We start from the raw sequence: 16,225 nt of genomic DNA on the forward strand, positions 1-16,225 counted from the left end.
TAAAAACCAACTGAAATAGAGAAGGCGACATTGCCACATCTCAAATTTGCGCCTATTTACTTAGTTTGATTTGCAGAAAAGGTGACTTTAAAACCTTCACCGAATATCAATAAATCTCAATTTCTTAATTAAATTAATAGTTTATTTTTAAAGAAGCATGCGTAATAATATGTTATTAACCAGAGGATATATGCGTTACTATTAAAGGACATGTTTACTGTTTAATGTGCTGAAACGTCTAGAACTATTGGCAACGTCGCTGGAGTTATTCCAAAAAAGGACTGTCTTTTTCAAAAAAGGACAGGTGACAACCCTAGGTATTTCTGGAATGGAAATTGAATGGCAAATCTACAACTTTAGTTTGAAAATATGTTCCGGCCATCTGTGTTTACAAAAATGTCTAAAATGTGTTTTACCATTGCCTCCATATTCTGAAAAAAAAATTGAAAGAAAAGTCACCAACAACAAACCTAATATAGAACTGTTTCAGAAACTTAAGAAGTCACCCTGTAAAATTATTCAAAAGTAACACAGAGAGTTTTATATAGAAGTAACTGAAAGTTTAAGTGAAAATCGACGTTGGAGCGATTTTTGAAAACTACTACTAACGTTTCAACATAAGTATATATGGGATATTATTATATTTATTATATTTAGACCTTATAACAAAACTCATCTGACGAAAAAGTGTTAATGTAGTATATTAATATGGAGTAAAAATTTTACTAATTACTTTACTTTTACTTTACTAATTAAATTCCTTCCAAAAACGATACGCCACTGGCCATTAGAACAATCCAAATGCGCCTAGTTGCCGGGGTCGGAAATTTTAGACTTCTCTGTCTGTTCTGTCCTTGTTTGACACATTGGAATGTTTGAAACACTTCCAACGAGTATTTATGAATGAGATGTTCGGTCTATCTTTATAATGTCTTTGGTCCCCACAAAATAAAATCACTAGTAACTTATCCATTCCTTCTGCCAGCAGATACTGCTTCATTTTTCTTGATAAAATAATAAATACTTAGTTATTAACCTTATTGTAGGAAAATTAAATAAAAATAACCTGTTATAAATTTAAATAAAATCTACAAATTAAAAACGATTTTGAAAATAGCTACTAAGTGTCACTAGAAAATTGTCATAGCGACATCAGCCATCTTGATTACTATTTTATTGAAAAATCGCTTTTTATTCAAAATCTGAGTCAGATAGATATAGGAAACCCTAATATAGTTTGAAAGAGCATTTAAATCTGCTTCGACGTATCTAAAAAAATATATAGTGTTGCATTTGAAATAACGAAGTTTTTATGTAAAATCAATATTTAAAATAGACTAGCAATTTTTGTTACCCTTGTATACATTTAAGGAAGCAATCAAAATTTTTAGTAAAGTTTATTTCTCTGGCTTGAAAGTCAGCATAAGAATTAATTCTGAAAAGTTATATACAAGGTGTTGACAATTTTTTTTATTATAGCATGCATATTTAAATATTTCTAAAACCAAAGCTTTTAAACATATTAAACCCTTATAATACATACCTTATTTTAAGTCCAAGAATCCAAAAATGAAATAAAATACCGGGTGTTCAATCAGAAAAAGATTAAGATTTTTTTTTTTTATAATTTAAAACTTTAGTATGGATCTTAGTTCTGACACACCCTGTACATTTAAAAATAATTTTAAATTATGCACGTTGCTTTCCCACATATACCCATAAAATATTTTGTTTCTACATCTTTTCGTTTTCGTATAATCAACCGAGGCGAATGAGGTGCGCCACCCTGTATAATAATAATAATAATAATAATAATAATAATTAAAAAAGCGGAAAACGGCTTAGCCGGCCAACTGGGCTCTGGTACCGCTATGTGGGTTAGCAACCCATGTAGTGTGAAATATTGCTCCAAAAAATGTAAGAAGCAATCGAGGCGGGGCAGGAGGGCAAGCTGCTCCTGTTCGGAACCGTCGTGATGATCAGCTTGCAATAGATGACGACCCAGCACCGAATAATGGACTAGAACCCGCTAGAAGTGTTTTGCAGGACATACGCCCTACAACCACCCTAGCAGGTAAAGCACGACAGAGGATGAAATGGACCGACGAAATTAACAAAAACCTACTCCTCTGTTACTTCACCGTTACTAATCTCCAACAAAATACAACAGGATATAGAAGTCAGTTATATCAGGCCTTTATGAACATCTATCCAGAACTTAGGGAAATGATCACAGAACAAAGACTATCAGACCAAATTCGAGTCATAATACGAAACAACAGAATATCTCCAACAGAAAGAGAAACTATAAGAAGACAAGCGGCCGAAGCCATACAAAATGAAGACGAACCACAAGCACAACAATCAGCTTCACCTACATCACACCCACAAACAATCACACCAGAAACACCCGAAACACATACCATGCTGACTAACATACAAAGTTCATCAGCAGAATCGTCGATAAGACACCCAACACGAAACATCAATCCCGCCAACAGACACATGCAACCATCTAATCAAATTGATGAAACATTTAATGAACTATACGCCCAATACCAGGGAGCAAACCCATCATCCAGACCTTTCATTACCAGACCACAAAACACACAAAATATCAAAAACACCATTGCAATAATTAATAACATCATAGGAAAAAGGATTGAGGAATCAAACAGCTGCCTAGACATTGAAGAAATTCTCACGCTCGTATACTGTGGAGCAGCAACAACTATGCGAACCCACGAACAGAAGAATAAAAACAACGACTTAACTAAAACTAAAGCAGCAATACCCCCATGGCAGCATCGGCTCCAGAAAAAGATAGCCACACTGAGGAAAGAAATTGGAGTCATCACACAACATTTGAAAGGAAACCTAAAAAAGAGACCCCCGCAAAACATATTACCAGATATCAGCTCAGAAGAATCAGTAGTAGAAATATTAGATACTAAAAAACAACAACTACAGGCACAAGCAAAAAGACTAAAACGATACAAGAAGAGCCACCAAAGAAAACAAGAAAACAAACTTTTTAACACAAATGAAAAAAGGTTCTACAGATCTCTCGAAACAACGGAACAGCAAATAAACAATCCACCATCAATTACAGAAGTAAAAAACTTCTGGGAAAATATCTGGTCACAAGCAGTAGAACACAACAGAGAAGCTCAATGGATAACAGAAGAAGAAAACAAGCAGATAAATACAACAGCCATGCCAAATGTAACAATCACCTTAGAAGACATCAAAGCTGCCATATCCAAGACACACAACTGGAAAGCACCTGGAGACGACAAAATACAGAACTACTGGCTAAAATCATTCACAAGCATCCACAAACCACTAACGAATATATTTCAAAATTTTGTACAAGGAACGGAAGCCATCCCCTCTTTTTTAACTCAGGGAGTTACCTACCTTAAACCCAAAGGCACGGACACTGCAAACCCATCTAAGTACCGCCCTATAACATGTTTATCAACAACCTATAAATTACTAACGGCAATAATAACAACAAAGATCAACACTCACCTGCAGAATAATAACATCATATCAGAAGAGCAGAAAGGATGCTGTCAGGGATCTAGGGGCTGCAAGGAGCAACTGGTGATAGATGCAGAAATACACACTCAAGCCAAATTAAAACGTAAGTCTCTACATTTTGCATACATAGATTATCAGAAAGCTTTCGACACCGTCCCACACTCCTGGCTCATACAAGTTCTACAAATATACAAAATCCACCCCTCAAATCATACAACTTCTGCAGAGAATCATGGCAACATGGAAAACTACCCTAAACATCAAAATGAAAAAAACAACTCATTCACACAGAACCAATTCAAATTAATAGAGAATTTTTTCAAGGGTGACTCCTCAGCCGATGCACTCTGGTTCTGTATTGCGCTCAACCCCCTATCGAACCTACTCAACAAAACGCCCCCAAGATGCTTATAAAATATCCTCACTCACACATCCATCTACCATCTCGCACCAGCTATATATGGATGACCCTAAAGCTCTATGCAGCAACCAGAAAACAACTCAACAACCTTCTCAATATTACAGAAACATACAGTGAAGACATCAAATGAAACTAGGAACAGATAAATGTAAAATAAACAGCATTATAAATGGAAAACACTCGATACAGGAAGAATACATTCTACACGACTCAAATATCATACAGAATATGGAAATGGATGAGACATACAAATACCTCGGATACCTACAAAAAACAGAGTTAGAGCATGCCAACATAAAAACAGCAACTAAAAAAGCAAATACAAAAACAGAATAAAACAAATACTCAAAACAGAACTGTCCGGTCGAAACAAAGTGAAAGCAATAAATACCTATGCAGCGTCCGTCTGACGTATTCATTTGGCGTTATAAAATGGAGTGACACAGAATTAGAAGAACTAAACAGGTTAACAAGAACAACATGTAACAAGTACCGAATACACCATATACACGCGGCAACAGAAAGATTTACACTAAAAAGAAAAGAAGGAGGAAGGGGATTCATGTGGATCTAAGAACATGAACTACAAGCAAATACACACACTCAGAGAATATTTCAGAGAGAAAGCAGTTACCAGCCCACTACACCGAAGCATTGTTAACTAACAACATCAGGTACACCGTTACAATTCAACAATGAAGCATTCATACCAGTTGATGCAATTACAACAACAAACACTAAAATTGAAAAATGGAAATCAAAGCCCTACATGGAAAACATGCAAACCAACTAACACAACCACACATTGACATAGCAGCACATCAATGCATGAAAGCACTCAAGGTAACCTGTTTGGAGAAACCGAGGGTTTCATAATAGCAATCCAGGACCAGATCATCGCCACACGTAATTACCAGAAATACATAATCAAAAGACCCCAAAACACCTACAGACAAATGCAGACTATGTCACACACAAAACCGAAACAATAGAACATAACCGGGGGATGCCTATACTTGCTCCCAGACAATATACCCAAAGACACGACGATGTTTGCAGAATAATCCATCAAGAAATAGCAAAGAAATATTCACTCATCTGCCACCATACACCATACTACAAATATCAAGCAGCTAACGTTCTAGAAAATAAGACAGCCAAGCTCTACTGGAACCGGGATATAATCACAGACAAAACCACACCACACAACAAACCAGACATCACGCTCATCCACAAACCAGCAAAACGACATACTTAATAGAGATATCCATACCAAATTCACAAAATGTCAAGAAGAAACACACTGAAAAATTGAAAAAATATATACCTCTAGCAGAAGAAATAAGGCAGATGTGGCACCAGGACATTGTAAAAATTATACTAATAATAGTGTCATCAACAGGATTGATCCCAAAATCATTACATGATAGTCTGAAAAGGCCTTGAACTTCCACCAAAACTTTATATACCCATTCAAAAAACAGTTATCCTCCACACATGTAATATTACACGACAAGTCTTAAACACACAGTAAAAAGCGTTGACGCTTGACTTAAGTCCGCGACTACGTTAAATACCGGAAAGCCCGAGATTCAAGAACATAATAATAATACACAATATAATAAGGACACGACGGATCTCCATGTAAGGAGCGGTACTCCGATAGCGTCTGTACTCCATGTTAGGAGCGGCTATATATACACCTGGCAGTAGGTATAAAATGCACACCCATTTTAAATGGAGAAAAAAACTAGGAAAAAAGCCTCGGATACGCCAGGGAGAATAGGGGCTATACCTGACGTCGATCGCCAGCCCAAAATTAACGACGACTCAAGCTAATGAAAACGGACAGGATCAAACTGTTGTACTGTCTGGACCGCCAACCAATCTACAGATAAACAGGAAGGCTTCCAGAAGAGCAGAAACAAAAAAAGGATGAAATGGAGTAGAGAAATGAATCTTAATGTCATAAGGACTTACCTACTCGTAAATGAATGTAGAGATGATCCTTTACCAGGTTGGAGACAAAGCTCCATTCTGAATTTTTTAAGAGATATCCCGTATATTAAGTTACAGAACAAAATCTAGTGGACAGAAAAAGAACAATAATCAGAAATAACTACCTTACACAGACCGATATAGATCAATTACGTAGAGATGTGGGAAACGAGTTAAATTTAATGAACGAGGTCGCCGAATATCAAAATTTAGACGTAACTGAAACAGACACAACGCGACAAAGCTTGCCCAGTCAAAACAACCCAACTGATGAAGAAGAAGAGGTCACCCAAAAACTCCTAAGCAACTTTGAGCTATTCCGAGGTTCTGATCCATCAAACAGGCCTTCAATACCTAAACTAAAATTCAATAACCTCACTTCCAGGTACATAACAAATGCAAACTTTTCTCTACAAAGTAATTTGCATAGATTTGAAAATCTCACGGATATTCACACCGCTATATATGCGACAGCTGTTACTGTCATTGAGCTCAATGGCCAAAAAATACTTGAAAGAACTTCAATTCCACCAAAACCAACTAAAGTAAAACCATCCTGGCAAAGACGCCTTGAAAGTGATATTAACACTCTAAGAACACGAAATAATATAATACGAGAGTACCTTAACAATAACAATAGTAAAAAAGTCAAAATTAAAATTGAAGTCATTATCCGTACAGCAAAACTGAATAAGCAGGATCCAGAGTTTCGAGAAAAACTAATAACATATCAAGACGAATTAAGACAAAAACTTCAGGTCAAGGGAGCAAGGTTGCGTCGTTATAATGAAGCATCAAAGCGGAAACAACAGAATAGAAATTTCCAAGCAAACCAGAGGGCTTTTTATCGAAACTTTGATACCACTAACAGAATCTCAAGCGAGGAGCATGTTGACCAACAGAGATTTGAAAAATACTGGCAGGATATATGGTCTAACCCAACTCATTTCAACCAGCAAGCACCATGGATTGATCAGGTGGAAGAAAGTACCAATGACTATCAGGAAATGGTGGATATCCAAATTGAGGAAAATGACATTAAGTCATGCATCGTAAAAACTTCGAACTGGAAGGCAACAGGACTAGATAAAATACATAATTTCTGGCTAAAACATCTTACCTGTATCCATTCTCTCTTGGCCAAGTTTTTTACCAATGTTCTTCGAGATCCAGATGAATTCCCAGAATTCCTTGCGCAAGGTATCACCTACTTGTTACCAAAAAAAGGTGACATGAAGGATCCAAAAAACTACAGACCAATTACATGCCTGTCAGTATTTTATAAACTACTCACAGCAATAGTTCATAAGAAAATCTACGAGCATTGCCAATTGAACAACTTGATCGCTGTCGAGCAAAAGGGATGCATAAAAAATAGCCTTGGATGTAAGGAGCAACTCACAATTGACGCCATTATTATGAAGCAAGCCGAAACAAAATGTCGAAATCTCAGCATGGGTTACATAGACTACAGAAAAGCCTTTGATTCTGTTCCTCACGATTGGCTTTTGAAAGTCCTTGAATTATATAAAATCAACCCAAATATAATTACATTCCTTAGTCACATCATGAAGAAATGGAAATCGCAAATACTCTTAAATAACCGCTATATGACAACTATAAACATCAGAAAGGGTATATTTCAGGGTGATTCACTCAGCCCACTATGGTTCTGCTTAGCGCTAAACCCACTGTCACATCTGTTGAACCAATGTAAATCAGGATATAGACCTGACTTAAAGGATAGCATCAACATCAGCCACCTATTATTTATGGACGATATAAAGTTATACTCTGAATCCAACAACAACTTGAAATACTTACTTAAAACTGTTCAAATATTTAGCGATGACATCAGGATGGATTTTGGAATGGATAAATGCGCTGAGATACATATACGAAAGGGTAAGATTGCTGAACTACCAAATGAAGAAGTACTATTCCACCAACTGACATCAGATGAAAGCTACCATTATCTAGGGATACAACAAAACAAGAGAATCGACCATACTCGTTTAAAAAAGGAATTCAAAATCAAATACAAGAGCAGGCTTACTAAGTTACTTAATACCAAATTAAATGCAAAAAACCTTATTACTGCAATAAATACCTACGCTGTTCCTATTTTGACCTACTCTTTCGGTATACTAAAATACTCAGACACTGACCTGAGAAACCTTGATATCTTAACCAGAACCACATTCACAAAATTCAGAATACATCATCCCAAAAGTGCCACTCAGAGGTTGTATTTACCTCGAAAAGAGGGAGGTAGGGGACTAACTAATATAACTGAACTATGTAGATCACAGGAGAAAAAGATGCGAGAGTACTTCCATTGTTCTAACCACCCATTATTGAGAAAAATCGCTAAATGTGACACAAACTTTACCCCACTTAACCTTCACTGTCCCGAAGACATTATAGACGACCACAGACGAAAAGAAGAAATGCACCTAGAATGGCAAAATAAAGTGCTACATGGAAAATATCCTACGGCCTTAAACGATCCAACTGTTGACAAAGCATCATCGCTGCTGTGGTTAACTAAGGGAAATCTTCATGCAGAGACCGAAGGATTCATCATATCTGTTCAAGATGGGGTGATCCGTACCAGGAACTATGAAAGATATATTCTCAAAAATACAGAGATTGTGGATGTTTGTAGGGTATGTCATAGCTTCGGTGAAACAATAGAGCATGTAATTGGGGGATGCTCAGGATTATCAAACTCTGCATACTTGGGAAGGCATAACCAGATTGCAAAAATTATCCATAGGCAACTGGCAATTCAATACCGGCTAATAGATAACCCTCCACCATACTATAAGTATCTGCCTGCTGCAGTGCTGGAATCGGACAACACTGTTTTATACTGGGACAGGCCAATAATAACTGACAGAACAGTTGACTACAATCGCCCCGCCCAGACATCGTCATCATCGATAAAAGCAAACAAAAAATGCCATTCTTGTTGATATTGCCTGCCCGCTGAGTGCCAACTTACAAAAAACAGAAAGGGAAAAATAGCAAAATATCAAAAATTTGTCTGTGGAAATCAAACATGCCTGGAAGTTAAAAAGAAGTACGAATTATCCCCATCGTTATATCTTCAACTGGAATCGTATCAAGGTGCTTTGCGGGAAATCTAGAACGGTTGGCTCTACCTAAAGGACTTATTGTAACAATTCAGAATGCAGCTATTCTCCAGACGTGCCACATTGTGAGAAAATTTTTAAGCATTTGATAGGTTAAGTTGAATTTCTTCCTTGTTAAATGCAAAAACCGTTAGCTACCTTCTCATGTTGAGAAGTGTCTCAAAATTTAAATAATAATAATAAGTTTGTCTTTGCAGCGGAAAGCTGAGCAATTCCAACAGGAATTATACAGAATATCAGAAGATGTAGAAAACACAACAGTCGGAAGATCCGACATAAGAGAAATTTTAAACAAAAACCTAATTAAATCCTGGGAAAAAAAACCTTTGCATGGCCAACACAAGAGAGAAATAAAAAAACAGTCAGATAATATTGATGGCTGCAATAGCTGGAACTGGCTCTCAACTGGAATGCTTAAAGGTGAAACCGAGGCATTGATAGTTGCTGCACAAGACCAAGCAATAAGAACTAACTATATAAAAACAAAGATTGATAAAACGTCAACTAACCCAAAATGTCGTCTCTGTAGAGAACATAATGAAACGATAGAACACGTAATATCGGGATGCACGATTCTAGCAGGAAGAGAATATTTAAACCGTCATAACAGAGTAGCTTCCCAATTGCATTATAACATCTGTAAGTGGCTTAATATAACCATGTCGGCTGAACAATGGTATAAACACGACCCACCACCCGTATGTGACACTCCCGATGGAAAAACACGGGTACTTTGGGACTATTCAATTAACACAGACAGGACGATACCAAACAACAAACCAGACATCATAATAAGAATGCCAGATATAACTTACCTCATTGATATTGCAGTTCCGGCTGATGGAAATGTATGCAGAAAAGAAGCGGAAAAAGTTGTGAAATATCGAGACCTAGAAATAGAAATTAAAAGAATGTGGAATACCCAAACAAAAATATTACCTGTTGTTATTGGTGCTACTGGTGTAGTGTCTAAGGCTCTCCCAAAATATTTAGATATCCTTCCAGGAGAACACAGCTTGGCAAATCTACAAAAAACAGCGATATTAGGCACTGCTCATATTATAAGAAAAACAATTGCAGATTAATTTAATTTATACTTACCTTTATGTGTATTTCTTTACCTCTGTATCAATATTTCACAAAATAAGTATTACTTGATCGACTACCTGCCTGGCCCTAGGAAAGCGGAGCTATCCCGGCCAGAACAGGATAACAGCCAGTTAAAACTGAAAAAGAAATAATAAATAAATAATAATAATAATAGTGTGACCATTGAAAGAAAAGAAGGAGGTAGGGGCCTGACAGATATTCACGAAATACACAACAAACAGATTAATTCACTAAAAAAATACTTTAAAGAAAAAAATACCTCATTACACCAAGCAGTAACTATAGCGGATGCTAACTACACACCATTAAATCTTAACGCAGAAAATATTCCTGTTTCAAATATACTCACATTAGAGGAAAAGAAAAACAAATGGTCCCAAAAGCAACTACATGGATAATACTGTCATATTATGAACAACCCCGACATCGATAAAGAACTGTCATATTCATGGCTACAAAAAGGGCAACTGCAACCGGAAACGGAGGGATTCATTATAGCGATACAAGATCAAGTAATAGCAACGCGCAACTACAGGAAATACCTAATAAAAGATAGGGCCCACCAAACCTTGGATACCTGCAGGCGTTGCCACCTCAAAGTGAAACAATAGAGCATATTACAAATGGTTGTAAACTACTCACTGGTACAGAATACACTCTAAGGCATGACTTTGTTGCGCGTATTATACATCAGAAATAGCAAAACTTATATAAATTTATACAAGAAGAACAGCCCTATTACAAATACACGCCGCAATCTGTCTTTGAAAACGACATTATAAAACTCTACTGGGACAGAACGATCCATACTGACAAGACAGTAACATGCAATAGACCTGATATAACGTTAACACTAAAAAAGAGAAAGTAACATATCTAATAGAAATCAGTGTTCCGAATGACAACAACATAACAAAAGAAATATGAAGAAAAAGAAAGTACAAATACATTCCACTAACACAGGAAGTAGAACGAATATGGCAACAAAAAGAAGTTAAAATCCTACCATTTATTATATCTAGCACGGGCCTCACACACAGGAAATTTATAGAAAACCTCGATATTTTAAATTTAAAAGGTCGTATTCACACACTTGCTCAAAAAGCAGTAATTATTAAAACCACAAACATAACCCGCTCCTTCTTAAAACAATAGAAACTCTGACAGTACTTGGTAATTAACATCCGTCTGTCAGAATATACCACCAAGAGTGAGAAAAAAAAATAGTGTCTTTATTAATATTCAAAAGAAAAGTGTAACAAAAAATTCAACAAGATGGCGGCGTTCATATACCATGCTCTTCCACGCAACCATCAAACCAAAATATTCTATTGACTTGCTACAGACAGAAAACTAAACTTATAGTCTTAGATAAATTGACAATACATATAAACAAGAATTAAACTAACTTAAATCTATATACAATAATTTTTTCAATTCTAAGGTCACGCAAGCACAGAAAATTACAAAAAACCATATATTAAAAAATTGTATGGTGAATTCACACAACGTAAGAATTAGAAAGCACAAGGAGGTGTGTAACATACATCCATTTTTAAGTTAAGTATCTTACTGCCTTTTTTTAAATGTTTAATAAATTTTGATTTAAAAGTCCCCAGAGAATCGCAAGTCTTTAAATTTTTCAGGAATACTATTGAAAATTTTAACCGCTTTATAAGAAAAAGAGTGTTGAAATTGTGCTGTCGAGTGCCTGGGGATCTTATATAAAGATTGGAGTGTCTAGTCAAACGATTGTGGATATCTACATTTTTTACCAATTTTTACAGAGGTACTCTGGTATTCCAAAGCTATCTAACTTTAAACAAGACACGCCATCTGAACTTGAAATCTTTCATCCAGAGTTAACCAGTGAGATTCTCTGGGAACTGATCAGACACATGATCATATTTTCTTAAATTATAAGCAAATCAAACAGTAATTTTGTATTTTTTGTAATGAGTTTTTTATTTATTTGAGAAAGTGCGGGCCAGTAAACAACATTACAATATGCCCAATACGGCTTAAAAATTAGACTGTCAGTTAATTTTTAATTTTATCTCAAACTATCCAAATATAATTTATGCATGTACAAATGTTTAAGAATGTAGAAACAAGTTTTAACTAAGTGGTTAACATGGGTAAAAAAAACGTAAATCATTATCGATAAACAGTCCTAAATTTTTGCATACTGTATTTATTTTTAAAATATTACTATTTATACTAATACGAAAATTTGGATCACTGGCTATACTCGCTCTCTCTTTGCCAAATAGAACAACTTCAGATTTATTGTTATTGAGTGACAGTAAATGAGAATAACTAACTTCCTTAATAGAAAATAAGTCTTCATTTATATGTAGAGCCGTGATTTGAGCTTGTTCAGGTTTAAACGAAATATATATTTGTGAATCGTCCGCAAAAGTAAGAATGGAGCAATATTTAATAAAGTTATGAAAATCGGCAGTATACAGTGTATGTAAGTAGCGGGCCCAAAACAGTACTCTGAGGGACCCCTTTAGTAATTTCCAAGTAACCTGAGTGAGTGTTTCCTATGACAACCCTCTGATATCGACCTTTGAAATAATTATTGAAAAAAGTCACTGCTGATTTTGATACTCCAAAATACGAAAGCTTAGCGCAGAGAAGATCAAAGTCCACACTGTCGAACGCCTTGCTGAAGTCTAATAAGACCAGACAAGTAGCCAAGTTTTTATCATTTGAACAATAAATATCGTCTGAGAGCTTAAGCAATGCCGTAGTCGTACTGAATCCCCTTCCATAACCCGATTGATGAGGTGGTAGTAATTTATTGCTATTTAAATACTCTGTGAACTGTGCAGCCACTATCTTTTCCAGCACCTTAGATAACAAAGACAAAATACTAATAGGTCTAAATTGGTTAACGTCCGTAGGATTGGTAACTTTAGCTAAAGGTATTACGTTGGAATATTTCCAAGCCTCTGGAAATTGACCAGATTACAAAAGCTGCTAGGAAAAAAGCATAATAAAAAAATCGCTTTGGGCTACACTCAAATCTTAATTGAAAATAAAATTTTAAAAAAGTAACTGGTAAAAATTATTAATCTTAAAGGATAAACTGGTCTTTTCCCTGAAAAAACGGTTTGACTACCTCTTCGATATCGATATTTATTTCTCTATGTAGGCTTAATAGAGCAAGTCCTGTCAATCGCTCCTGACCTGTAGAGTTACGTAGGAAGTCCTTCAATCGTCTTCTGCCGCAACCGCACATGCGGCATTTAGCGAACTTCGACCGCTCGTCAACTACCGAACGCTCGTGATCGGACTTCGCCTTTCCATCCACACGTGCGGTTGCGGCATTAGGGTTGAAAAAGACCTTTCTGGTCTAGCTGTTGACACTGGTAGTGTTGCTAGGATGCGAGTTGTTGAGGGCTGAGCCGTTTAATCTTTTTCTTCTTTTTTATACATTTCCCTCACTATTTCTTTCTTGTTCATATTGGTACCACGGCTGAGGGTATTGCGGCGGGTTGCTGTTGGCTACCTCCGCGGCTGTTCTGGCGGCTGTTCTTGGCTGCAAATTGGGGCTTTAGGCTCCCGTTTGCTCCTTTTTATTTTCCATAATTTATTTTCGTTTCTTCATCATTTTTTTTCCATCTCCTGGGTTGCACACGGTGCCTCGTTGCATCGTTTGCTTCCTGGTTTTTTGTGTTTTGGGATCGGTTTCATCGCTTCCTGGTTCCTTACCGTACTGATGAAGCCTGAAGGCAGTAACATCAGTGTGCACTAGTGTAGGTGTGTGGTTGTGTGAGTGTGTGAGTGTGCGTGTCTGCACTGGTGTACACTGGTGTATACGGTTGCGAGTTGTTGAGGGCTGAGCCGTTTAATCTTTTTCTTTTTTTTTATACATTTCCCTCACTATTTCTTTCTTGTTCATGTTGCTGGGATCATTAATAAAATGTATATATTTGGAAATATACACTGGTTACACTCCGATTATCGTTTCGATTGCGTTTTTAGGTCGGTCGACTGCAGGTAGCTGCTTCCATTTTTGCCGCCACAAGTCTAGTTCTGCCACTAAAGTGTCATAGTCCAAGAATTCTTTGTCTAATAGCAGAACAATAACAAACGTTAATCACGTTAATGACCAGCAAAACACACAACATTCAAAATCTTGTCCTTGTCAAACTTTTGCTGTTTTAAACACTTGAATGTTGAAAGTCGAAAATCGAAAATGACATTTGCTTTCAAAGTGGAAAAATGAGGTTAGGATGTATAATGTATATTCATCAATGACTAAAGAATACAAGGACAAATAGCACCCGAGACAAAACTGTGACCATTCTTCCAAACAGTGCCGTAGCACCTATTTTACTTAACATTGCCGCTTGAAGGGATATTTATATTTTTGATATTATGTTTTCACTACGCTTATGGTGTATCGGGTGGTATCATACTAATTAATTACGAAAAAAACCTATTAAAATGTTGACAAAAGGTACATAACTAGTATCGACGTATAGTACATATCAAGTACATATAATATCAGAAAAATAATTATCGAATTCAATAAAAAAAAAACCGCTAAAAAGATGTAGGGGACTGTTTATTTCCCTATAAAACGTAACTTCTGGCTCTTTCTTATCATTGCGCCTTTTATACTTGAAAGCTGAACAAATTACCATTGTAATAAAGTTTATACAAAGTTCACTACACACAATCAACTATTAAAAATCGCTAAAATTGTCGCTGATGACCAGCTGATGATGTCGTTATGTCTAAAAAGTTGGCGTCTAAGGTTACAAATTCTGCTGCAGCCCGTATATGGGCGTTACATGTCCTTGTATTCTTTAGTCATTTATATTCATCCATCTTCTTCTTCTTCTTTTTTGTTTCGTTCTTACTTGCTTACTTAATGATCATTACTTTTTAAAAAATTTCGGCCATAATTTCGGGGGGGTAGGAACCCCCAAAACACCCCCCCAGATACGGCCCTGGCTATACTTGTGTTTTCCGTCAGATAACAGCTAATTAATATTATCATGTTGTTAAAAATGTATGAGAATATGTTGCCTTGTCCTGTCTTTTTTATTGTCAACTTATTATCCGGTACTTTTATTGCTGTGTCTAACTTATTATCAAATATCCAATCTTTGCGTTGTTTGATGGCGTTTAAATTAGGTTCGCTAACGAGTAGGATGGCGATGTTCATTTTTCTTCCTGTAGCATTTACAATGTACTTCTACGTATCTTTCTCCACTTGTAAAGTGGAATTTTCAGAAATCAAAAACTTATATTTTCTAATTATTTTATCAACTAGTGAAGGATAATATCCATTACACTCAGCTACATTCCTGATGAAATCTCTTTCTATTTCATATCTTTCGTTGGTAAGTGGAAAACTAAGTAATCTATGGACTAAGAAATTTAAACTAACCATCTTATATGTTCAACACTATGCTATGAATATCTGCGTGTAGTGGCATTTTTCCTATAGATATCAAATTCCAGGCAATTATTAGTATTTCTAATAACTAATAAATCTAGAAATGGTAATCTATCGTTGGTCTCAATTTCATGTGTAAATTTAATGGAAGGAAAATGATTATTTAACTTAGAACTAAAATTATCTATGGTGTCTGAATGTTTGTAAAAAACAGCAAAAATATCATTCACATACTCTTGGAAAATACTCAAACTGTTTCTTAGCCTCCATTTCAAACCTGCTCATGAATAAATTAGCCAAAAATGAAGACGATTGATTACCCATTGCCGTACCTTCCCGTTGTTCAAAAAAGTTGTTATTAAATTGAAAACAATTTTGTTTCATACATAACGATGTAAGCTCATCATCAATCAATTCAATCACAGTTTTGTTGTCGAGACCATTTGCGTTCACTAATACCTTCAAGTAGACTAAAGTATGTGGAATTAAAACACTTGGGAACAACGAAGATACATCAAAGGAGACCAAAATTTCACCTTCATGCAATGTTATGTTTTTAATTTTGTTTAT

The 16,225-nt window shown here is 35.9% G+C and overlaps 1 protein-coding gene across 1 annotated transcript; it reads left to right on the plus strand.

The window, feature by feature from the left end:
• Nucleotides 1-4,717: 4,717 nt before the first annotated feature.
• LOC115879177 lies at nt 4,718-10,208 on the plus strand. The gene is made up of 5 exons (XM_030895869.1): nt 4,718-4,810; nt 6,100-6,350; nt 6,396-6,541; nt 6,647-8,916; nt 9,321-10,208. Exons 1-5 carry the CDS (start codon nt 4,718-4,720, stop codon nt 10,206-10,208), a joined length of 3,648 nt encoding a protein of 1,215 aa, XP_030751729.1.
• The last annotated feature ends 6,017 nt before the right edge of the window (nt 10,209-16,225 follow it).

The sequence above is a fragment of the Sitophilus oryzae genome, unplaced genomic scaffold, assembly GCF_002938485.1.
Source record: "Sitophilus oryzae breed Bouriz unplaced genomic scaffold, Soryzae_2.0 scaffold_1576_pilon_pilon, whole genome shotgun sequence".
NCBI classification, from domain to species: Eukaryota; Metazoa; Arthropoda; class Insecta; order Coleoptera; family Curculionidae; genus Sitophilus; species Sitophilus oryzae.